General features: G+C 39.0%; 1 protein-coding gene across 3 annotated transcripts in view; it reads left to right on the top strand.

Annotated features, from left to right (window-relative positions):
• LOC109420550 (chaoptin) overlaps positions 1-27,059 on the top strand; it is a 611,746-nt gene that overhangs the window by 499,346 nt on the left and 85,341 nt on the right. For all 3 annotated transcript variants that reach the window (XM_062850196.1, XM_062850197.1, XM_062850198.1), the window contains one exon: positions 26,104-26,214. In XM_062850196.1, coding sequence (XP_062706180.1) covers positions 26,104-26,214 — 111 coding nt within the window. The remainder of the gene's footprint in view (positions 1-26,103; positions 26,215-27,059) is intronic.

Here is a 27,059-nt window from a genome sequence, read left to right as displayed (position 1 = left end):
TCCTTGTAAAAGGCTCTGAAATTTTATTTGGATTGGACATGTGGTTACTGAGATATCTTTCGAAGAGTATTTCAATAAATTCCTTTTTTTTATTATTATATTCGTTTGTTATCTTGCATGAGCTTTTGACCAGTCTACGGGAAATTATTGTTCAATCAATAATGCTGACCTCATATAAAGTGTATACTAGCAGGTTATTGTTTTCATTAAAATTATAAATACAAATTACAAATAAACAGGAATTCTATGAAAACTAACAATATGTTAAATGAAAGCTTTGAATTTATCTATTGTGGAAAAATGCAAGAACTGGACAACCAAAATAACTAGCCAATTCCAAAACTGATTAGCATAGTAGATATATCATTTTTGTCCTTTTTACACCATAACCATGAATACCAAGTACTTCGGAGCTAATTTATTCGACTGATTAAGAGATATTAGACACAGTGTATCTCGCAGATTTGCTTATCCATTTGTTAATCGATTCAAGATCTTTTGGCAGTTAACAAAAGATACAATATTCCAGAATATGTAAACTATTTTTTTTTTAATTTCATCCAAGATTCTATAAGGTGTCTGGCATTTCTGATAGTTTAGTCCATGGTCCATGATGCTATTTTGGAAACCAATCCACTAGATGCCAAATCCACATTATTTTCTAGAACTTTTGGTCCATCACACAACATAAATATGCTAAATACAAATAATACAACAATAGTTTTAATAAGTGTAAGAAGGGTTCTGTTCACCATAGGTGGATTAAATCGGGTTTTTTTCTTACTATCATTGTTTTTACAGAATTTATAAAAAATAGATATTCTCCTATCAAAAGTTATCTGCAGGTACCAAACGAATTGATGATCGAGTGTGATTCACCTGTACTGTGTGGTATACCATCGTCCTGACGAGAAGCATACAAACATAACACAGCGCAACATTTTTTTGTCTCAAGAGCAAACTTATGTATCTCCGAAGGATTTTGGGCCGCTGAATCCGAATCCGGGCTCAGATTTGCTCTAACATGTCACAATTTTGAGCTATACCTCAATTTATAGGGCAAAATATGCGATTTTGGGCTTTTTTGACTGCAAGCCATTAAGCAAGGAAATATTTTTTTGAAGCAATCAAAAGGTTAATTGGTCAATTATCATCTAAATTAACGACTCATGCAAAATATTTCGTTATACCTAATCAAATTTGAGAGATTTAAGCATTTTATGTTAGTATGAAAACTTGCATGCAACTTTTCGAGGATGACTTGTATGGGAAATATCGTACCTAACATAAATCGCTTAAAACAATCAAATTCGATTTGGTAAAACGAAATATTTTGCATGAGTCGTTAATTTAGATGTTAATTGACCAATTAACCTTTTGATTGCTTCAAAAAAATATTTCCTTGCTTAATGGTTTGCAGTCAAAAAAGCCCAAAATCGCATATTTTGCCCTATAAATTGAGGTAAAGCTCAAAATTGTGACGTGTTAGAGCAAATCTGAGCCCGGATTCGGATTCAGCTGCCCAAAATCCTTCGGAGACACATAAGTTTGCTCTTGAGACAGACAAAAAGTTATTTTTTGTTACGCTGTGTAATCGGCAACCAGTGCTGTGCAATTTCAGGACGGTTAATGGCCAGCATCACTTATTTGATGTGAGTGTCATAAATTACATTCTCTGATCATCAAAAGCGAGATGAAGCTATATCTACAACATCCAAAAGTAGTGTTCACGTTTTCTATCGAAGCTTTGACTGCATGAATTTTTATTCTGCGCTATATATGATGTTTATGTCCCCTGCACAATACAAATTGACCTTCATTTGAGTCAGAGCCAGACATGCATTTTGAACGCTCATGTTCAGTGAGCGTGTTCGCTGAGACTCAAATGTTTGGAATAAACACGATATTATGGAAGCAAGAGGCTCTCAATTGAACAGAAGGTCATATCGTTGTCCATTGAGCTTTTCTCATTACATCGGACCGGTTCCATTAGGATAACCTTATCATACACAAATGAAAAATAGTGAATTGGCAAAGTTAGCACTGATAACTGTGAAAGTGCTCATAGAACTGAGCAGAGAAGCGATTCTGAGTAGTAAGATCCGTTCAAGACCTTTAGGAAGAAGAGAAAGAAAACTACTTTATCATGGACAAACTTATGTTTGTTTTGATGATAGTCAATTCTGGATTTGAAGTATACTCTATGATGATGCTATTACTATATTTGTGATTGTTAAGCAGTTGTACTAAGACTTGATAGTCATTTTTCCTTCTATGTATTTCCAGACTGAATTCGAGCCTCTCATTAGAGTATCCCAATATAGCCCTCAATGACACATTCAACACCACTTTCCCCTACACAAAAACGAGCAGGAAGCTTCTTCGAGGCCCTCGCAACACACCCGTCTAACTGCTTCATCAAGTTTCAATTTATGTGCTTTGCCTAGCGCCTGGTTTTTCATATTGCAGCACAGAGAGATCGAACCAGATCGGGGCGGCGGCACGGGATCCGTTGCGCGTTGGCCCGATTCCATCTTGCTTCCGCTTGAGACTGACTGGTGTGGTACCGATGTTATGTAGGTTGGGTTGGGGAATGTAAAAACTTGGCAAAAGGAAAACGAGCATTCAAGGGCGGCCCAAGCTAGAGCAGCACATAAATCTTATCCTGGTGTGTGTGCCTGGAGGAACGGGATCGTAAGTTTCCTTTTCAATTGTAAAGCAATAAAGATGTACAATCTTCCAGATTTGCACGATGCGACTTTGGCTGTGGATGGATGTCTAGTGTACTGGTGAAATAGGTTTTTTTTTCGGGGGTGACGGTTGGATGGAGCTCTAGAAGTTGAACTGTACCTATCCTCTAAAAGTTACCAACGATGAAAGTCTGACGAGTTTATAGGATGAACTGCATGCTTAGGGATAAGAGGGACCTTGATAATAAAATAAGATAACTTGTAAACTTTTAAGCTCTTTAATACAAATCTGTCTGACTCTACGTATCTACTGAGGATTGACCTGATCCCTTGGTTTGAGTGCTTCCATCATTTGTTAAGTAATTAAAGTTTCAACCATGTCAGTTTTGATTGGAGCTGTTCGATTCCCGGTACAGTACAGGATATTTTCGTAATGAAAATTGTCCTTACTTCTATGGTTCTGCATGCCACGCAATGTAAGATTAAAACCAAAAGTAAATTAGCCAAGAACGTTTTCAGATAATAACTGTTGAAGTTCTTAAAGATTACTAAATAAGCTGAAAGGCAGACTCTTTCTCAATGGTGGCATGCTAAATGTAGGAAAAAAGGAGCCATATGCAGACTTCCTGCTTAATCGCTTTTATTTTCCCACGCTCCCATTTTTTTACATCAGATTTTATTCTACCAAGCCCCTATCCCTTCTTTAACCCGGTCTAATCCAACTTACGTTCACCGTATTGTAGTATTTCACTATTCGCTTTTTCGGTTCAGCAACTTCTTTCAACAGAATTCGGCCTGGATGGGAAATTGTTGCGAAAATGGAGAAGAATTGGCTGACTTCTACCATTATTGAACGTACCCTTTCACAACCATGCATGCAGTCAGCAGGACCAAGCCTGCATGCTAGCCGTGCCGTGTGCTTTGCCAGGGCTAACGAAGTGCAATGAAAACACGAACAACTGTTCTTCGATTTTGTTCGATGTTTGAATTGGGCTGCAACAATGGGGAATCGGAACGGAAGAAAAGATGCTCCAACTATGGGTTCCGCAAACTGGCAATAAACCAACAACCGACAACGACGATGACGACGACGACGACGGCTAAAGAAGAGAATTTGTTTTTGAAGCGAAACTTTGTGGAACAAATTGAGCTAGTCTGGCAGGAGTTGGTCTGTTCTGTTCCTTTGTGCGGACTTTTGGGTCGATTGGGATTAGCTTTATGATTGCATGTGTGCGGTTTCCAGTTGAGCTTGTTCATCAAAGTGAAACTTTATGATATTGGATTGGGGCGGAAGAGGAATACCTACCTCGGTCAGAGCGAGCAAAGTTTTCCAACTCAGTCGATTAGGCACATCATTACGGTGCTGGTGGGGGTTAGGGGGCTTGTATCTGTGAGTTTGACCTCATTAATTTGTCAGGCAAGGTTTGTAATTTTATGGAAAATTGTTACAAATTTGAAGCTATCGAATCTTTGTGACAAAGACAGAGTTAATCAGTGAGAAACGGAAAAGCTAGAGGTCCATTAAAATTCTGCAGCAAAAACCTGACTGGATCCCTTCCGAAGTGATCAAGTCTATAGATTTTTGAAAACTTGCAGGACTCTCAATTCCAAGAATATTCGATAATTTGCGTTATGGGATTACTCATAGCGGTGCGTCTACGCCGAGTAAAGCAATCGCCTCCACTGGACTGGGTCCTTGTAATCGCTTCGAGTCACCCTGAACGTTTAGTGTCCTTATATCCTCCTGAACTGCAAAAATCCAACGCCTATCACGAAGCCGAAGGCCACTTCCTGGTTCTCTGCTAACTATGGTTTAAACTTGTCGTTCCTTCAGTATACGAGCTACGTGTCCAGCCCAACGCAGTCTGACGTGTTTTGTTCGCTTCACTATATATATCTTTTTATATACATGGTACAATCCGTAGTTCAAGCGACGCTGCCAGATGCCGTATTCCAGTTTACCACCAAGTATTGTTCGAAGATTCCAAAGACTCTCCGATCAACTTCTCTGAACGTCCACGTTTAATGGCCGTATAAAGTGACCGGAAGAATCAGAATCTCATACAACGCGAGTTTCATCTGTCTTCTCACCCCGGGGGTAATATCATTATCGCACGTACCAAGATAAACAAATTCGTCCACATAATCAAACTTTTCACCAACTAGCACCATTGTTACGGCCGCACCGATGTTGACTACCAGCTATTTTGTACATGGTCTATGTGTTGTTAACTGTAAGTCCAATCTTCGCAGTCTCTCTCGTAAAAGGTATGAACGCCTCTCCCTCCGTCCGGCGGTCGATCCCGATGAAGTCGATATCTTTCGTGAAGCCCAGAGAAGCATACGCGACCGCGTGATAATGGTTCCGCTTCTTTGAACACCATCTCTCGTTATTGCTATTTCCAGTGCTATATTAAACAGTTATTTTGAACGAGCATCACCCTGCTTCAGTCCGTCTAAGGTTGCGAACGATAAAGTAATTTCATTCATAACTCATACACTTGATTACAATCCGTCAAGCGTCGCACGCATCAGTCTAACAAGCCTCTTCAGCAACCCATGTTGGATCTTAATCTGCCATAACTCGTTTTTCTCGGCAAAGAATCATACGTCGCTTTAAAATCAATACACACATGATGGATGTACTAGTTGTACTTCCGAAATAACGGTCGGCTTTCACGGAAACCCGCCTGATATTCCTTTGTGGGGTTTTTCGTCACCGTTGAATTTTATGTTTCGAGATTTGTTGATTTTTTTTCGGTGAACCGAAAAAAATCAACAAATCTCGAAACACCGCCTGATATTCGTCAACGAGGACTCCTTAATTGGCCTCAGCCTGTTATACAGAACTTCTCTGTAATTAGCGCACACCAGACGATCCAACCAACTAGCAGGCAGTTCTTCCTCTTCCCATATCTTCAAAATAATACGGTGTAAGAGGTGATACAGCTGGACACTACCGTGCTTGAGAACCTCGGCCGGGAGTTCGTCCTTCCTAGCAGCTTTGTTGCTCTTCAGACCTCTAATGACTGTCTTGACCGTTGACTTGACTATCTAGCGTTGGAGGTTCCGTAGTGTGTTCGTTGTGGACGACTTGAATTCTGTTTGTCATTCTTCCATTCCCACCGCTAAACAATTCCTCAAAGTGCTCAAATGCTCCTTCCTTGTGCATTGGGATTTCATTGGGATGCATTAGGAAGATTAACCTGGAAGCCACCATCATTGTTTTGTTTGTAAACAAGTTTCATCCAGCCGTCGCACATGACGGGAGAAGGCGCTGTTTTTCGTCGCGTGTCATTGACAGTTTCGTAAAACCTTCGCATATCATTCTGCTCCATACTTTCCAGCGCCTGACCAATCACATCTCCCTCATGGTCTCTGTTCTTTTTGCAGTGGATTCGTTTTTCGGCTACTCTTCAGACCTGATCAGCCACCTCCCCGACATCAGCATCTGGCTTCTGGTAGCATATTTCTCGTTCGTTGCACTTCTCGTGGAGAAGAATACGCCGAAATTTATAATAACGAACATTTCGACAATTATTTTTCATAAGGGCCTAACTGACTTGATCGATTTCTCTTCGTCGACTCTCTCTTTCGCTAATAACTTGATCAAAACAAACAAATAATGATTTTGTTTGTTTTGAACAAGTTATTAGCGAAAGAGAGAGTCGACGAAGAGAAATCGATCAAGTCAGTTTTTGTTTCTATAGCAACATGTAGTCGTCTTCTTCGCATTTCAACCAAAAAATATTTTGAAACCTCAATACACATTCTGTGATAACACAAAGAGATAATCGATGAAGAGAACTCGAAAACATCAGTTAGGCCCAAATGAAAAATCAGTGTCGATTTCATAGATTTTCATAGTCGATCTAAAAAAATACAAAAAAAATCAAAGTAAAAAATCATCAAAAATCAAAGACTTGGTGTTTTATTGTAAACATGTCTTTTGAATTGATTGAGGGAGTTAGAAGCACAGGGCAGGGGTGTTAGGGACAAAAATTCACTTTCGAGTAAATGAGGTATAAAAATTTTATTGTAAACATGTCTTTTGAATTGATTGAGGGAGTTAGAAGCACAGGGCAGGGGTGTTAGGGACAAAAACTCACTTTCGAGTAAATGAGGTATAAAAATTTTCACCACCAAGAAAACTTTCGGAAAACCTGTGCAGGACGTGCGTCCGTGCGAAAAAAAAAACTCTTAGGGATATCAACTCACTTGAAGTGCAAATTTTCGGTAATACCAATCCGTGTGGTCAAATTATGAAATTCAAATAACTCAACGTACATATGTACAGATGGGTAAATTATTGGTTAAATTGGGAAAAAAATCCACAGCTCAGGGGAGATTTGAACTCACGACCCTTATTCGCTAGACAAGTGCTTTACCAACTAAGCTACCGAGCCAATTAATGACCCGGCAACTTAGTTGTCATAAGGTTCAATTCTAATCTCATCGATCTATATCATCTTCCCCTAAACCGCAAATATAACCATCTCTGTTGTACATATGTACGAAGAGCGAAAGCGATTTGTTTATTGTTTGAAACTGTTTGCCTATCGTACAGGCAACGCTTCCTCAACCACTTGTAGAGGAAGAACAATGCTACCTGGAAGTCGATCAAACGCGTCGTTCGCATTCTATTTGATACGACGGGTAACTACGTAGAGGTAGATGCTCGAAAACGACTCACTTGAAGTGCAAATTTTCGGTAATACCAATCCGTGTGGTCAAATTATGAAATTCAAATAACTCAACGTACAATAGAATGCGAACGACGCGTTTGATCGCCTTCCAGGTAGCATTGTTCTTCCTCTACAAGTGGTTGAGGAAGCGTTGCCTGTACGATAGGCAAACAGTTTCAAACAATAAACAAATCGCTTTCGCTTTTCGTACATATGTACAACAGAGATGGTTGTATTTGCGGTTTAGGGGAAGATGATATAGATCGATGAGATTAGAATTGAACCTTATGACAACTAAGTTGCCGTGTCATTAATTGGCTCGGTAGCTTAGTTGGTAAAGCACTTGTCTAGCGAATAAGGGTCGTGAGTTCAAATCTCACCTGAGCTGTGGATTTTTTCCCAATTCAACCAATAATTTACCCATCTGTACATATGTACGTTGAGTTATTTGAATTTCTTAGGGATATTCCTGTAGGAATACCACGATGAAATTCTGGAAGAATCCCAAGAGGAATTTCCGGGAAATCCATAGAAGAAGCCCTATAGGGAAATTCATAGAGGGATCCTGGAGAAATTGTTTGAGTGATTTCTGGAGAAATAACTGAAGGCAACCATAGATAAGTTTTAATTTATTCCAAGAGGGTTATCCGAAGAAATTTCTGGATGAATCTCGGGTAGAATTTCTTGAGAAATCCATGCAGGAATTCTGGAGGAAATCCATAGAACAACTCTTAGATAACATTCTGAGTAATTCTAAGAAATATCATTGGAGATATAATTACATAAATTTATAGATTCATCCCTAGAGGAGGAAAGCATTTCAGGAGGAATCGTAGCAGCATTTTTTTAAGTATCTAAAAAAAAACATGAACTATGGAGGTATCACAGGAGGAATGCCTGGAAAAACATGACTGATAGAATTCCAATATAGGTCACCGGAAGGAACTAGAGCAAAATGGGTGTAGGCTTTAGCTAAGCAGTGACAGGCTTCGTAGAGAAAGCAGAGGATCACGGATGATAGCTGGAGGCGACAGAGGAGTGAAGAAACGCCAAGTCACGAAAAAGCGAGCGAAAACACGAGGAGCCAAAGCCGTAGCCCGTTAGCGCTATTCGATTCTCGAGAAGGAAGTGAAATGCTCTGATAGACGGAACATACGAGCAGACGAAGGCGAGAAAGCTGCAAATACCAGTGACATTTATTTGCTCTACGATGTCTCACATCGCCTTGGTGGTGAGGTGATTAGTTATAACGATAACTTTGCAAACCATCTAGTTAGTAAATTGTTCACCGTGTAAGAAGTATGGATGTTAACAACAAGTTTTCCGGAGACAGCGTACTGAAATGTGTGTAATTCTCAAGATATGGGCCGGATTTACAAAGGACAACAATGTGGGGCCTCTTTTTTCAGGAATCTCTGGAAGAATTCTTGGAATAATTCCTTGGCAAATTCTTGGAGGAATTTTTGAAGGAATCCCCGAGGCAAATCCTGGAGGTATCACAGAAGGAATTCCCATTGGAATGTCTGAAGGAATGTCTAGAGAAATGCCTGGAGGAATTCCCAGAAAAGAAATTCCTGGATATATTCCTGGAAAAATCCTGGAGGAATTCCTGGAAAAACTTTTTAAGTAATCCCAGGACGATTTCTGGAGAGATTCGTGAAGAAATTCTTGATGAATTTTCGGTAGTAGTCCCTGGAGACAAGCCTGAATGAGATCCTGACCCAAGTAACACACTTGATACATGACTCTTCTACTTCTGCCAAGTTACTATTTATTTGATAGAAATTAGTCACAGTGGCTTCTGCGTAACAAAAACCTGCGCCGGCGTGACTCTTCTGTGACAAGTGTGTTACTTGGGGAACCTGAATTACTTTAGGAATCTCTAGAGAAAGCCCTTGAAGAATTCTAGGAGGAATTTCTGGGAAACCCCTGGAGGAATACCTGGATCAATTTTGGGTGGAATACCTGGGGAAATTTCTGGAGGAATCCTTGAAGGAATGCCTGGAGAAATTCCCAGACAAAAAATCTGTATCAATTCCTGGAGTAATTTCTAAAGGAATTCCTGGAGCATTCCCTGGAGGAATATCTGTAGGAATCTTTAAAGAAACTCCTGAAAGAATTCCTTGTAGAATTATTGAGGTAGTTCCAGAAGGAATCTCTGGAGGAATTTCCAGAGGAATCCTTGGACCAATCCCTAGAGAATTCTTAAAATGTATGCCTGAAGGAACTCCTGGAAAATTTTGAAATTCCTATGATAAAAATCAAACCAAGTTATCTATTTTCTTTTGATTGACAAAGTTCTTTTGATATTTCAAATAAAAACGACGAGGATCATCGTCGAATAACGCGCAAAGAAGAAAATAATCAAAAAGAATTTTTCAATTTATTCTCCTATTCCATTCTTCCTATCCATTCCAAACGTAGCACAAACCAATGCCGTGCGATAGCATTCCCACACAGTAGCCATTCGAGCAAGTTTTTTGGCACAAGAAGCTACATTCCTTTCCGTTAATTACCGCAATTAATTTGGGCTCCCCAGAACCCCCAATTGATTACAGCCGCAGAAATAATTGTACAAATGCCTGAAATTTCAAGCTTGACTGGAGTGGAATTTCTTCAATTTGACAGTTTGTGCAGAAATTGCTTTCAATTGTCGTTCCAGCCGACGACAACATCAAAGCTCAGCATTCCGCTTTAAATAGATGACGGCCTCCTCCTCGTCGCCCAAGTTTCTCCATCACCATCGGTTTGTATTCGAGCAGAATAAATAAATCTCATAACCGCACACACAATTGAAAGCTTCATTTCGATTCATTGAATTCGATAATACGAATAACGGAAACTGCTCTAGGTACTCGCATTCACACACAATTCTCTGATCCCCGTCGTCGTCGTAGCTTTTGTATGCCGATTCGTACGACCGAGGACGATTGTGGGTAACCCAATCTGCTTGCCGATGGAGAATCTATAAAGTGCGCTCTCAAAAGACTCAAACACACCCCCATGAGCTTGGGGTAACCAAGCAACTGTTCTCATATGGGCCGGGTGGGCATGCATATGTGCGGAGCAGATGAATCGGGATGTCTACGCTATAGGTCACAAAAGTTTAAACTCAATCCCGCACAGAACGGAGGAGTTCGCTGTCGGGGAGCACTATGAGCCAGAAATCGCGATATCGAGCGTTCTGAGGTATAAGGTTATATTCTAGATGTGAAAGTTCTAGCACAGAGAAACAGACGTCGCACTCCACTCGCCTCCCATCGAACACTTTTTTAACGGTTGAATACAATATTCGATAGTTGATCAATTGACCACTCGCGGCGCTGGTATCGTTTTTGCTCCTGTTTGACGTTTGCTCACTACCGCCACGTAGTGGTGGTCCTGCCAATTACAGTAGGATTAGCGATTAGCATTTGGCGGTTGTGATTTCGTAACTATGTTTTTCAATGAAATTTGTTCTAATTCTTACGTCTGTTTCTCTGTGGTTCTAGCTTGTGTGAAGTGAACAACTTCTTCATGTGTAGCTTTACGTTGTTTGTGAACACCTACTTGTATTTCCCATCTTCCATCTTCTATATCTATGTTCTGTTTTCCGTCCTCAAAATTTCATGCTGCAAAATTTTATTTTCTGGCACAACGCGCATCATACGGCATAAAGGTTGGTCGGAAATGGTAGGTTTTCCCCAAATGTGGACCAAATCGTGTGTCGAATGAAATCGAACTTGCATTCTCTGTTCCCAAATACCTAGATAGTGCACAGACTCCAAATTCCTCAGCCAAATAGCAAGAGTTTCGTTCGATGTCTGCTTCTTGGGGGCGAATTCGAAACCGAAACCTCCGAGAAGAGAAGGACCATATGCGCTCATGCACGGGTGAAGGATTATGAACTCAGTTAGAAGGGTTTAAAAAGTTTATTCCATTGCTCAGGATAGAGCGTGAGTGGGTTCTTTTGTGTGGAACGGCTGGCTGCCATTGGAGCACATAAAGGGCGACAATGAAGGAAACTGGTGCCGCCACTGTCCCGGCCCCTTGGTGGCAAACAGTGGGATGAATTTTAAAGAGACATTCGAACGAAGATAGAAGCAATGTGCTTCGGATTCTTATTCGCAAACCAGCTGTGAATATTTGGTAAATCGGGGGAAAATTTAGTTTTGATGGCATTAGGAAACCACAGCATACTTTCGGATTAGGACGATGTAGTGACGTGTGCACATTAAGGAAGGCATACTTGAACATTTCTGATTTTTTTGTGCGAATAAAGTTCATAAAATGAGAAGAAAAAAACTGAAGGAAGAGAACAGAGCAGAAGAAAACGATACACCGAATGATTATACCAATTGTTCCTCAAAATATTTCGCGGTATTCCACGAAATCGAATTTGACGAAATTGAAATTTTTGAAAAACGTTTTGCTTCGAAATACCTGACGAATTAAGACACAGTAATTCAATAGTTTACACCACCATTTCGTTCAAGTAAACGGTATTCCGGTACCAATATTCATGTAAGACATTCTGAAATGATTCATAGATGAATTCGTAAACGTAATTCAGAGGAATCCCAGGAAGAAAGTCTGGGAAACAATAAAATTTTGTAAAGAATTGAGATCACAATCTAAAAAAAACACTATTGCACCACTTGAACGTCTGCCCTACCTCTTTATGATACTTATCCCGGTATCAGTCATTTATTTAGAATTTTATCAAGAAAACTCTTAAGAGGTTCTTTTGGAGGTTCCTCCAAGGGTATCTCCAAAGATTGCTTTTGATTTATTCTGGGATACTTTCAGGAATTTTGCCGGTGATGTTGAGGCAACTTCTTCAAAGATACTCTCATAAATTCCAGCGGAATACAAAACAGAATCAATTCCTGAGCATTTTTAAAAGAATTTTTCAAAAAATTATTACTTGCAGAGAGTTTTCTTGTTTTTTCAGATATTCTTTCAAAAAATCAGAGTTTTCTTCAGTGGCTCACTAAACAATCCTCCAAGATTGTTTTTTTTTTGTTTCTGCAAGATTTTCAGAGAACCCTCAGTATTTCATTGAGGAATTCCACCAGTACCTTTGCCTGGAATTTCTGCAGACATTTTTAAAGAAATTCCTTCAGAAATTCGTTTACGGACTACATCAGAAATCCCTCTTTAAATATCTTAAACTTCGAAGTTTCCAGTTGTTCCAGAAGTATCCCACGATTTTCTCTAGACATTGAGGAGTTTTTAGGCATTCTCCTAGGCATTCATCCAGGAATTTCTACAGAGATAGGAAGCATTGCTGCAAGAATGTTTGACCAGGAATCTCTCCACAAAACTTTCAAGTATTTCTTGAATTTTCAAAGGTATAGTCAGGAGTTTTAAAAGGAATTCCTTCAGACAATTCTCTAAGGGTTATTTTGGAAAATTTTTCAAGGATAACTTCAAGAATTCTTCCTGTATTTTTTTGTGTAATTACTTGAAGAAATTATGAAAAAAAATCTGGAGGAATATCTTACACAATTCCTACCGGGGTCTCTGAAGGAATCCCAGAAGGTATTTCTGACCACCCGCAGAAGCAATTTCTTAATAAAATCCTTGTAGAAATTTCTGCAGGAATCCCTGAAGAAATTTCCCAAGAAATCGTTGGAGGAAACCTTGGAAGGATGTGTAAAGGAATTCTTGTAGGATTTATCAAAAAAAATTTTAAAGTTTCTCAAGAATTTCCTGGAGAAAAGCTGGAGAAAATTCTCGGGATACTCTTGTATGCCTTCGAACGCCAGTGCCTGACAATTAAAGGGTTATCAACCGTTCGGACTCTAGGGACCGACGATCGATAAACGCATATTTTAGGAGCCGGTTCGCTTACTGACTACCACCAGAAGCTCGCCAAGCAGATAAGTGAGATCAACGATAGCGATAACCTTACACAGCTAGTCGCGTTCGGTAATTTTTACCGAAATCTCAACTGCTGAACGTTCGGTAATGGTTTTTACCGAAATTCTGTAAAAATTACCAAATTTCGGTAAAATGTTGTCGTTTATCTGTCAAATTTTAACGAAGTTCGGTAAACGTCACCGAATTTCTCCGGTAAAAAACTTATCGGTTGAGATTTCGGTAAAATATTACCGAAGTCGGTGATTTTTTCTAAGTGTGTAGCCAACACTCTATAAGGAAGTCTATCCACGGACTTTTTGCAATGTCTATCCACGGCAATGCGGTAGGTGATGTGCACTGCTCAAAAACGATAGGTTTGACAAGGAGTGCCCGTGGATAACGGACGAAAAAAAAATGTTGCCAGAAGTCCTGCCAGAGCAGAGCAGCGAGTGAGCGATGCAGAGAAACGAAAGTAGCTAATCGAAATCAGGAATCGAATCCACTGCAAACAGAAAAGAGAACATGTAAAAAATGTGATTGCTCAGATTCAAGAGAGTACCTTAATGCGAAGGTTTCATGAAACTGTCAATGGCGTGCAGAGAATACAGCACCTTCACCTGTCATGTGCAACGACCGTGAGGGAAACTTGCTGACAGATAAAACAATGGTGGCTACTAGGAGGAGAGAACATTTCGAGGAATTGTTGAACGATGGGAATAGAAGAGCGACAGACAGCACTTGAATCGATGGCAACGGACAAGTTGTGGAACCTCCAAAGCTAGACAAGGTCAAGACAGTAAATATGTGGAGGGATGAAGAACATCAAGGTTGCCGGAAAGGACCAACTCCCATCTAAACTACACATGCACTGTAGTGAGCAGCTGTATCTATTCTTATACCGTATTGTATTGACGTTATTAGAAGACAAAGAACTGCCTGTTAGTTGGTTGGATGGTCTCATTTGCCCTCTATACAAGGAAGTGCATCGACTGGAATACGCTAATTAAAAAGGAATAGCACTTCTCAATTCATCGTATAAGATTTTGTTCGAAATTCTGTTTAACACGTTGAGGTCGATTGAGGAGGCCTTTGTCGGCGAATGTCAGGTAGGTTCTCCTGAGAGCCATTAACCATTTATTGATTTCAAGGCGGCGTACGATTCAGTGAATAAAAACGAGTTATTGCACATTATGATCGAACATGGCTTTCGGGCGAAGCTTATTGGACTGGTTTGTGCGACGCTTAACGGATCGAAATCAAGTGTACGGCTTGCTGATGAAATTTCGTCATCGTTCGTAGCTTTACACAGACTGAAGCAGGACGATTCTCTTCTGAACTTACTTTTTAACATAGCACTGGAAGGAGCGATAAAGAGATCTGGTTTGCAGAGGAGCGGAACCATTTTCACGTGGTCGCATATACTCTTGGGCTCCACGGACGATATCGACATCATCGGGATCGATCGTCGGGTCATGAATGAGGCGTTTATACCTTTTCATAGGAGACTGCGAGGCTTGGATTTATGATTAACACCACAAATACCTAGTACATATTTATTGATGGTTCACGGCGCGTCGCATCGGTCCAGCCGTGGCAGTGGTGACGAAATGATGCTAGGTGGTGAAAAGTTTGATGCTGTGAACGAATTAGTTTAGTTTGATAACTCTAGTGACGTGCGATAATGATTTTACACGGATTGCGATTGCGAGTGGGACCTTTTCCGGCTTGCGAAGCCAGCTGAAGTCCAATAGGCTGCACACGAAGACAAAACTCGCATTGTACAACACTCTGATTCTGACGGTCATTTTATATGCCTACAAGTCTTAGATGGGAGAGCCTTAGAGTCTTCGAACGTAAAGTGATGCATGAAATACTCGGAGGTTAACTGAAGGACGGCATCTGTTATGCTATGAACTACGTGTTGTACCAATAGATGGATGGATACTTGAGGATACATGTAGTTGAACACGGCAAGCTGTGGTGGGCTAGGCACGTAGCTCGTGTGCTAGTTGCTTGGAAGGCATCACGTGTTTATTTTTTTATTTACAAAAAAGGGAGTCTGACTTGACGCCAATTACTGACAATTATAAATTATCAGCTCGATGTACATACAAAATTCGTATTCATTCTTCCAATAGATTTAGATATTTTTCGACAGAATCTAAGCTGGCTTTCGTGAGGGCCGATAAACTAGGGATCAAAAAGATTGAAATGACATTTAGAAAAATTCCAGGAGTACAACTTATAGACTTGCCATCTGCTTACGCTAGAAACTAATATATGCTCAGAAACTAGGTTCAAAAGCAGTTGCTCTAATAACATGTATTCTATTGTTTGTGTATGTAAATGCAATCTGTTGACGGTACTGTGAACTTTAAATCACACTCACAAGCTGACTCAGACTTAAATCTTTGTTTCGATCAGCATCTAGACAACACAAATTCATTTTAACAGCTTCCGGCTGCATCCGCACAGCTTGCCTCTTGCATGAATATTCATAGTGCCTTAATATGTGACAAATTCAGTCCCAATTCCGAAAACTTCAGGTTCGTTACAGAGTGTTACGACAACAACGACAACAACCAGCACCACCACAGTTCGGTCCAATTCACCCATCTACCAACCTACCGCACTACTGACTGGCCGAAACAACGAAACGACCATCCAACCAATCCGGCCAACTGCCCTGGGAACGTACAGGCAACAACCGACACCAGGCAACCGAAGAACTACTGAACTGTGCAGCAGTAATTTAAATTTCTATCCAAAACAAACAAAACATGGATGGTACACAGAATGGTCTCTCGGTTGCCTCGGATCGGCCCGGGTACCCCTGGACAAATCGAAACCATTCATGGTGGCGGAGACAACACAATGGAAGGGTGATAAAACACCAGAGATGGTTCTGCATTTTTATTTTTCGGGTGTCTACCTTCATCAGCCGGTCGACGACCGAAGCCAAACTGTTCGGCATTTCGTTGTTGGTTCGTTCGAGATGTATGGACACTGGACGTGGACAGGCAAAGGTATCTGCCGGAACCGAAACCGACCGATGCGGTACGGACGAGGGTTTGGTCATTCTCGAGCCGGGATCGATTGGTCAGTGTTTGCTGAGCGGTCAGAATCATCTTCAAGTGCCTACAGTTTGAAGTTTTGACTCAAATCTTGGTATAACTACAAAGCAGTACTTTTCATATAACTTTCAGATATAGACACATTCTACCGTGACGTTACAACGTTGTGACGCCTTTTTGGGCAGATTTCTTACTATAACTCATAAAAACGACCGTAAATCTCAAATGTTTTTCCATATTCCGATCCCTTGTATAATTTGTGATAAATATAAGCTGTTGAACATTCAGTTTTCATTGGAAAAGTATGTTCAAAATGGGAATTAATAGCGTGACGTTACAACGTTGTAACGTCACGCTACTAATTCGTATTTTGAACACGCTTTTCTAATGAAAACTAAATGTTCAATTGCTCATACTTATCTAAAATTTTACAAGGAACCCGAATATGCAAAAGTATTTGGGGTTTGCGGTCGTATTTATGAGTTACAGTGGAAAATCTGCCCAAAAAGCGTCAAAACGTTGTAACGTCACGGTTGAAGGTGTCTTTAATATATTTGATGCCCAGAAAGATTTTAAGAGTATCGTCGTATACAATTTGGGAACCCCTGCCATAAGTCCAGTAGTGTAACGGACGACCGAAAAGCGATAGTTCTTGTTGCGTCGAAGACCAAAATGAATTACGGAATTCTAGTTTGGAAGGACATTCGGATCCGGTCCGTGCCCGATCCGCAAGGCTAGGGGATCCGCCTATCGTCTGTGCGACGACCGTATCAGAGGTATTCAGATGTAAAACAATAAATTTTCGAACGATGTGAAATATCGATAATTCACCCGCTCGGGGCTTCTTTTCGGGCTTAGCAATGAGTCGCAAAAGCACTGCGAGTGAGCAGGTGCATTTTTTATTCCGGGGGAGACTTTATCGCCGGTGGAATGCGTGACACATTTCACGTATAGAGTTGGTTGTCTTTTTTATGTAGTTTACCTAATGAATGGAAAAAGTACGATTATTTATTGCTATTCAGTTAAGTATCGAGACAAGACTTTAAAAACGGTTAATTTAGCAGTTCCCATATAACAGCTACTATTATACAGTACACTTTGTACTGCTGCCATTTTCACAAAAGAGCAGCTCTTTGAGGTCTATTTTGCGATATTACAGCTACAATCTCTTTTCGCCTTTCTCGTAAACCAAAGTGTACTGAAAGGCTATACGTTCACTCAAAAACCGAATTTTCGATAGAAGGCTCGGAGGGTCATATACCAATCAACTCTGTTCGACGAATTGAGATAATGTATGTATGTGTGTATGTATGTATGTATGTCTGTGCACAAAAAAAGTTCACTCACTTTTAAGACACTTCCCATTGGTCGTTTTTTCGGATTATAGTTCGAATCGATCCGTAATGTTATCGCATTGTTACTGTTAAAAATGGTCAGGATCGGTCAAGGCGTTCCGGAGTTATCGCCATTTGAGTGATCCGGGCCAGCACCGGTTGAACTGGCCGTATATAAAATTGAACTAAGCCCAAGTTTGATGCGACACATCAAACTGTGGCGGAACTCACATTGGAGACCAGAAATTCCACTATGTGGGCCCAAAATGCAAGATGGCAGCCTAATATTCAAAATGGCGGCTCCAAATTGAAGATGGTGTCTGTTGAATGGCATTTTAAGCTCCAGAGCCATGCAATATGGGTATGGAGAAGATGTCAGGAGTCCAAAAATGGCGACCAGAATATCCATGATGGCGGTCTAAAATTCAAGATGGCGGCCAAAAACTCAAGGTGCCGTCAGTTCAATGGAGTTTTAGTTTAAAGCCTAATGTTTGTAAACATAAGAAAGAGAGATCGGAGTAGGCAATGGCTGAGAACGGGAGTGTTTTGGTTTTTGGCAGCTCTTTTTCGTGCCCTTCTTCAAAGTTCCGGTAGTGATTCGGCGGGTGCTACGCCCATTTGGTAAATGATTTCGACGGTGTTTTATCCGAAAGGTCAAGGTTCTTTTCGATAGAAAGACGTCGCCGTCGTCTGGGCTGCAAAACGGTAAGTCGATAAGGAGAGCGTCCAACATAGCGCTGGTCCTCACAAGTTCCTACCTTATGCATCCACGGGTCAAGCGATGACAAAGACCGCCAGCTAAGAGTTGTGTGCTTAGCTGGTAGTGCAGCCTGGGCACTGTTGTCCTTCTGACTTGAGCTAGATTGAGGAGGTACGATCCGAGTGTCTGTTCACCAAGGAGGTGCGGCTCAAACAGCGTCTGTTCTGGCATCCAGCGGCTGAGTAAGAAACGCTGCACCACGCCCAGCTAGATCCAAGGTGGTAGCCCCATCAGCGTGGTTGTCCCAGTGTTGGTTGGGACGTTAACCAGAACTGGTACGATGGCCCTCCGGCGAGACAGGAGTGTTGGCGAGGGCCCAATAAGCCACCCGTAAAAATCCCAATTGCGAATTACATAGGAGAAAATACGACTCGATACAATCGGCAAAGACCCACGCGACAAAATAAGGACTACGATTTTAAACTTGGAACATGGAATTGCAAGTCACTAGGTTTCGCAGGATGTGACAGGATAGTTTACGACGAACTACGGTTTTACGAGAACATTGGTCACAAGTTCCGGCAATGCTCATTGTTAGCCTCTTAAGCCGCTCTAAAGCTGCATAAGGTTCTACTCGGAACTTTTAAGTTCATAGTAGTTCAGTTCAGTAGCACTGTGTTTCAATGAAGATTGAATTCCATTTTTTTGTAGAAAACAGCTATGTACTTAAACATACACGAATAAAATACAAATTTGAATTAATCAAATCAATAAATTTTAGGCTTGAACAAATAAAAAATTACCGCCTACCGGATTCGAACCGATAGTCGCTGCGTGAGAGCCCTACCACATTACTACAGTTACGATTGAGTGAACTGCAGGTGAGGTCTGACTTGAATCGATTTTGCTGTCGGCAGCTACAGGGGATACTCAAAATAACTGGGACAGGATAAATTTTCATTTTTCAAAAAATGTTCAACTCGTTGTAACTTTTCGAAAAGGGCATCAAATATTCTAAAATTTTTACTGTAAGTTCATCAACTAGTTGTGTATCAGTGGTCAAAATTTGAAAAAGATCGAGCTATTCTACACGAAGTTATAAAGGTTCTAGAAAAAGGTATAATAATCCGATAGCCAACTTTGAACTGTTATATCTACGGATTCAATGAACCGAATGCAATGAAATTTGATCATTTACGACTTATATAATGATCCTTGAAAAAACAGTTGACTTAATTTGAAATTATTAATAAGAAAAAAAGTTATAGTGATTTAATTTATTCTATGATTTTTTAGTAAATTTATCTATTTTTCATGTGTATCCCATTACTTTTTCAATTTAATGCCGGCTATTTGGTAGCTTTCCTTTGAAACATAAATATATTCAAGTCAATTAGAGGGAATTTAAATGAACTATAATTACTATCTCGAATTTTGTAACGATGATGAAGTTTTGGATAAATTAGTGTTATATCAGAAAAATAATCTATTCGTTATAATTTTCTTTCGTGTAAAGAATTTTAAGTTTAGTCAAAAGTTTTTGATAGCTCATTATATAAGTCATAAATGATCAAAATTTCATTGCATTCGGTTCATTGAATCCGGAGATATAACAGCTCAAAGTTGGCTATCGTATAATTATACCTTTTTCTACAACCTTTATAACTTCGTGTAGAATAGCTCGATCTTTTTCAAATTTTGACCACTGATACACAACTAGTTGATAAACTTACAGTAAAAATTTGAAAATATTTGATGCCTTTTTCGAAAAGTTACAGCGAGTTGAACATTTTTTGAAAAGTGAAAATTTTACCTGTCCCAGTTATTTTGAGTATCCCCTGTATGTAGTTCTACACACTGTGTGATTTTTGCAAGTGTCTGCAACAGCGCAGCGGTAAGTCAGCAGGCCATCACGCATGGGTATCCAGTTCAAATCTACATTGGAACGACGTGTGTAAAAATACAATTATCAAAAGTAATTTAAGACATGAAATAGATCCCCTCAACAAGGTTCTGATTCTGAAAAATACAGTTTATTGTGTATAAATGTTTTAAAGTTCTGTCAGAAGCTGCTAAGAAGGCTATCTAGCTATCTTATGTGAACTTTCATGTTCCAAAATGACTTAAAATGAAGCTCATTAGCCTTCTAAGAGCAACCTCAAACAAGCTGCTTAGCTTATAAAGTGCCCTCTTATCTGAACTTTTGGTAACTTGGGAACAAATCTAGGAGTGCGTGCGTAGGATGAAAGATTTCCAGCCTCGGAGAGATTGGTGAGGAGGTTTGGTGGTTGTAAAGCAACAAAGCCGCTGGAGATGATCAACTAAAATGCGGTGGAGAAGCACTGGTGAGAAAAATGCACTGGGTCATTACAAAAAATTGAGACTAGGAAGTGTGGATTTTTTTCCAGGGATTTCTTTAGTTTCCCTTGGATATCCTAAGAAATTCTAAGGAATTTTAAAGAAATTTCGCCATGATTCCTTCTGATAATACACCTTAGAAAATCCTTCATTAGCTTCTTCCGGAATGTCTTTCACGTTTTTTTTTTGAAGTTCCTTAGAATATATTCCTTGATCGCTTCAGAATCTCTTCTAGAATATCCTTCCAAATTTTCGATAGGGAATTCTTTCGGGCAATCATTCCTTTAGAAATCCTTTCAGCGATTCTTTGAGAAAATCAAAGGTTCCTCCAAAATTATCCAAGGCATTTTTAGAAAGCCTTCCGCAGACTCCTACATAAATTCTTATAAAGATTCCATCAGAAATTCTTCCAGGAATATTTTTGGAAATTTCCCTGGAAATTCCTTCAAAGATTCCTCATAAGATAAGTTCATAAATTTGTCCAAATATCTCAAGTCAAAAGAAATCTTCTATGACTTTCTTCCACAATTAATCCATGAATTCTTTCCATATGTGCGTTTTGTGAACCGTCATGAACGTCCCCAATTTCTTCCAGAATTCTTTCAGGTAGATATCTATGGGCATCCATCAGAAATAACTTAAGAAATTCTTCAAAGATTCTTCCCGTGTTTTTTTTTCTGAAAAATTACCAGATATTCCTTCAGAAACTCGTTCAGATTTTTTTTCAGAAAGTCCACCAGAGATCTGTTAAAAAAATTGATCTAGGGATTCTATCGGAAATTCCAACATGAACGTGTTCGAACATTTCTCCACGGATTCGTTCAGAAAATTCTGCAGGAATACAACGAGAGACTCTTGCATTACCACTTTCAGTGTTTCAGGCAGAAGAAACTCCTCCAGAGATTCCTACAAGAGTTCATTCAGAGATTTATTCAGGATTTCCTTCAAAAATTCCTCCATATATATATCCGGATTTTTCTCTAAGGATAACACCAATGATTTATTCACTGGTTCTTTGAGAAATTTATTCTGAAATATTTACCTGGAATTTCTATAGAAATTCATTTAGAAATATTCAGAAATTCATCCGCAGCTTTCTCCAAGTAAACTTCTATAAAAATCATCCAATATATATTTTTAAGGATTTCCCAATGAGTTTTAGAATCTTTTTTCTTGAAATGCCACCAAGAGTTTCCTGAAAAGGTTTTTCAGGTATTTTTTCAGAAAGTTCTTAAGAAATTCCTTCAGAAATTTTCCGGGGGTTTCTTCAAATATTCTTCCAAAGGTTCGTTTAGAAAAGCTTTTTTTAAGGTTTTTAAAAGGATTTACTGAAGATTTCTTTCGGAAATCCATGCTGGGACTCATTCCAAAAGTCCTTCGAGAAGATATTTTCTTCAGAAAACTTAGTAAGGGATTTCTAAAAAAAAACATTCTTCGGAGATTTTAAGATATTCTCATAAAAACTTACGAATTCTATAGGGATTGCTTTGGAAACATTTTCCAGCGGTTCGTCAAGAATTCTTTGTGAAATTCCTTCACTGATTTTTGCAAAACTTTATTCAAGTTTTTTTTTTAGAAATTGCTCTTGTGGTTTAATCAAAAATATCTCCTCGGATATTTTTAAGATATCACTGCAAAATTTGTTTAGGGAGCGTCCATAGATAACGAAGCTTTTAAGGGAGAAGGGGGGAGTCTGGGATTGTGTGACGAGCCATGTCTTAGGTATGGGATGTATGCTACGAGGAGGGAATGGGGAGTAAAAAAATCGGCCAAAAATGCTACGTCATTTAAAATTCTTTAAGGAATTTGTAAGAGATGCTTGGGAGATCATTTCAAGAAAATCCCATAAAAAATCCTGTCAAAAAATCACTTAAAACTCCTGGGGACACCTTTGGAAACACCCACAAGATTTTTTTTTGTAGGAATTCCGGAATAAAAATTCCTGAAGTTCTCAGAAATTATCTCTTGTACTGTTCTGGGATGTATGCCTTGGATAATACGTAGATGAATATTTGAAGAAGCAAACATGAGAGCCATATGGAAGAAATCTGCAATCAGTTCCAAGAAAAAATGCTTGAGTATTCTACGGAGGGACACCTGGAACAATCAATTGAAGTCAATCCTCTAGAATTAATTCATTGAAACATTCTGTTGAAATTGCAGACAAAAGTACTGGTGGAATTTTTCTTTTCTTCCCTCAATAAATTTCAGAGGGATCCCTGGAGGATTCTCTTAAGGAATCCTTGGAAGAACTCCTGAAGATACCTATGGAGGAAGTCTCAGACAAATTTCTTCTTTTTGTGGGCTTCGTTGCCAATCGGTTAGCGTGTCAGTCGTTTAGGATTCTCGGAAGCCTTGACGTGTGGGTTCGATTCCCCCTCCAGTCGGGGAAAACTTTTCGTCAAGTGAAAAATTCTCCACTGGGCCATTGTCGAACGTTAGTAATGTTCAGTCTGTACAAGCCACAACACGGCGTTATTGTCTTTCTTTTAAGAGCTGGAGAACCCTCTCTAAGTATTTATAGAAAACATCAGTAAACAATTCCTTGAAACAGGCTTAGGAATTGATTCTGGAGTAACATCCACAGGAGTGGTTGAGATAATCTTTGGAAAAATAACTCATAAAAAGAATCCTTGGAGGAAATTCTAAATAAAACCAAAGCAAAGCCTAGAGGAATACTTGAAGGAATTTCCACAACAATCTCTTGAGAATTTTATAAAGGAAATTCCAAATAAGTGCCCTAAGAAGTTTGTAGTAGAACTTCTGAATTTCTAACGGGAAACCCAAGATAAATTTTGGTAAGAATCATCGAGTCTTTATAAAAAAAAAATCTCCTAGAATCGCATCTTTTGAAAATACGTTTGGATAAATTTCTGTAGAAGAGTTTTTTGAGAAAGTTGTAAAGGAGTATTCGAAGAAATTCGAGAGATTCTCCTAGAAAAGTTTTGACAATATTTTGTGAGGAATTCCTTCAGAAATGTTTGAAAAAAAAAACATGAAGGAATACAATCCTGCGCAATCCTTGAGTGAATTGTCTATAGAATCCCTCAAGGAATGACATGTGGAATTTCCATCGAAATTTATGTGGTAACTTTCTAACAAATATTGTTGCTGTATAAAAGATGTATTAATCACCTTATATTAAGCTCAATTTTGAAAATTAATTTCGCAGCATCCGATGTTATTTATCGAGACTACAGTCTGTCGCAATGCATTCAGACCAACGATGAAAGCTGTTATTCATTTCCGTTGCTTTTCAAGTTTCCAGATTGCGCATTCGTATACCTATGTAGTAGTGCTAAACCAAACACCACCCAGGAGGAAATCCATCGTTTGTCCTGACCAACAAGGATGGTGTTTAGGATTCATTTCCGCTCCTTTGTTCAACTGTCAGGTGTTTCCACACTGACTGGTGTTGACGTTTACCGACAGCAGCCTCAGTATCGTCATGTCATATCAAATCAACGCTAGCCAGACCGGAAGGAATCCGAATCGGAAAGCTTTTCCCTCTACGTGGAACCATATATCTTGTGATAAGTACTGTGAGCTGGGGAGAAGTTGAGCTGGCTTGATGTTTTTTGCTCTGGTTTCTTTTCTCCATACTAGAACAAAATTGTACCAGTTAAAAAAAGATTCAGTTTAGGCATAATATTACTCGAATTTCAGATCGAATTATGTTTATATTATTTCAGCTTTCAGCCAAATAAAAGATTCAAAAACGATTTTGTGAAGAACTTGCCTAAATGTTAAAATTTATCAAACATAAAAAGAACAAAAACCAAAGTAAAGTCAATTCAGAACAATTAGACTTGATACAGCCAAATAGAAATACAAATTTGAACAATTACTACTAAGGAAGGCACTATCACTTCTTGGTGGAACAATTTTGAACATTCATGATAAGGACTGTATCGGAAATTAACTATAAACATTCAGGATGCTCTATCTCGAAGCATGTTTGGTTTTATCATTTCGGTTCTTCTATCAAATCTTCACAATACAGTCAAGTTTAGAACAGCCTGAAAAAAATTGAAAAATGTTTAGCATTATTGAAAATATTGTAGAATGAATACATCTCACAAATTAAAGTTTTGGACAAATTGTTGTTTTTTAAAGATTTTTCAGCGTTTCAATAACCTGTAGCGAATAAAACTTGTATGGCGAAAAATCCAAAAAATATTAATTATTGTTAGCAGTTATGTACACATAACATATCACCGAACACCAACTTAAAAAAAAAATATTTATGATCGAAAAACCCTCAACATTTAAAAAATGACCTATCCTAAAAAAACACTAATTTTTTGTCGAACTTTGACAGTCTGTTTTAAATATCTTCAAAGGTTATACAATCCCGTTCTCTACTAAAGCTACCTCGTCGTGAAGTTTAAAAACATTTCCAATTAAAAAAAATTGAATCATCAATTTGATGTATTTTTTATTTGCGTAATCGTGCTTTGAATGAGCATCAAAAAATAGGATCCCTGAAAAATGACCTTTTTTCATTTTTAAGAATTGCGCTAAAACGGAATCGAATTTTTTCTTGAAAAATTTTTTTTACCTATATTATGAGCAATCTGGGAAAGAATATATTTGCGCTAATAAATTTAAAAAAATCAAAAAAATTTCCATTTTTTCCGCAATTTCAAATTTTTAAGAGGTGTCCAAAATTTCAAGATCATGCGTTTAAACTTTGAGATTGATGACCATGTAAAATAATTATTTTTACAAAAGCAAAAGTGCCATTCCTTTTTCTGAGGATTTATATAGTACCTCCAAAAATAAAATTATTTATAACTTGAATAAATTATTTTTTAGGATGTTTTGAACATATATAGTTTATTTCCGATACAGTCCTTAATATTTGTTTAAGTTTCATTTAAACTTCTCGTAGTATAGTTTTCAAAAGTTGTAACTACTGGTCTATATAATTTTTATAGAAATTATTGCAATGGGCCCTCAATACATCGAAAAATTCATGTGGTTACAATTTAGAGTAAAAACTCAGAAAAAAAACACCTAGATTTACAGTAACTACAATCCGACTCCGATGTAAATACCAAATATCGGACACAAGCTTCACCCGGGGAAGCGTTCCTTACGGACACGTCTGGCCTCTGGCCGGCAGCACAGATTTGCCGTAGGAGATAAAATTCAATTACCGGCCGTTCAAATATTTTCCCTCTCGTACAACAGCAGCCGGACTTTTGTCCAACAGGAGTGTGTGATTTTTGCCGATTGAGAAAGACACGTCTCTGATGGGTGCCATATTGCGGCGACTGAATCCGACCGGGCATAAACTCTAAAACGATTCGGTCCACTACTGACTGGCTGGCTGGGAGCGGACCCGGGAAACGGGAAAAGTTTATTCAATTTTTAGTAACATTGCTCTATTTGCTTTTCTCCGTCTCTTTGCAGCTTCATGCAGCACTCGCTCGTCTCGCTGGACATCTCCGACAATCAGCTGCAAGGATTGCCGTTGGATTCGTTGAAAAACGTCCATACGTTAAGCCGATTAGTGGCACAGAGGTGAGTGAAGTTTGCGACCACCATCGACTACGAGGGCGACGACGACTATACGGGGTGTTTGCTCTACGGCTTAGCCCGTGTGTGACTTTCGAATGAGTGATACGGTGTGGGTTCCAGGAATGTTCAGTGTGTGGCCTCTGGCGGTAAATCAGTTAGTGATACTGGATTAATCTTTATTTTTCTTTCATTTCATTACAATCATATAGAAAATACTAACTTTTATTTTGTCTTTGGTAACATTTTGGGATCCAAAATAATGATGATTATCTTAACCTTATACTTCCTATGGTTGCCTTAGAGCACCATCGATTTTCCTTTTCTTTAGCTTTATTAACGACTTTTCATCCCTCCGCAAGTTCATCATGGAACCCACGCTTTACTTCCCTTTCTTAACCCCTTAACCTTCATGGCCTCAGTTTCGTCACTTCGCTGAGTGTGTTCCATCAAAGACGAGTTCTGAAAGGCGCCTGGGGTCCAATGGATGTTCAGATTATATTCTAAAGTTTTTGAGAAAATTCAATCAAAGGAATGCGTTAAAAACGCTCTACACAAAACCACTCCATACAAATTCCGAAAATTCTTCCAGAAATTACTTCAATACTTCTTTCTAATATTTCTTCGGGAATTCCGGTCTTAACGTTTCTTGAGAATTTGTCCAAAAGTTCTACCAAAAAATGCTTCCAGTATTTCATACTTGAATCCTTCATTTGGATTTTTTTTTCCAAATCCCGCTTGCTTTCTGGAAATCCTTTCATAAGTTCTTCTGGAAATTCTGTCAGATTTTGTTTCCACTCACAAGTTTTTTCGAGAACTCTTCCAGAAGCCCTTCCTGTTCCCTTATATCT

This window comes from Aedes albopictus, chromosome 2, assembly GCF_035046485.1.
Source record: "Aedes albopictus strain Foshan chromosome 2, AalbF5, whole genome shotgun sequence".
NCBI lineage: Eukaryota > Metazoa > Arthropoda > Insecta > Diptera > Culicidae > Aedes > Aedes albopictus.
Note: the sequence above shows the minus strand (reverse complement) of the source record. Positions and strands in the feature narration are given on the sequence as shown.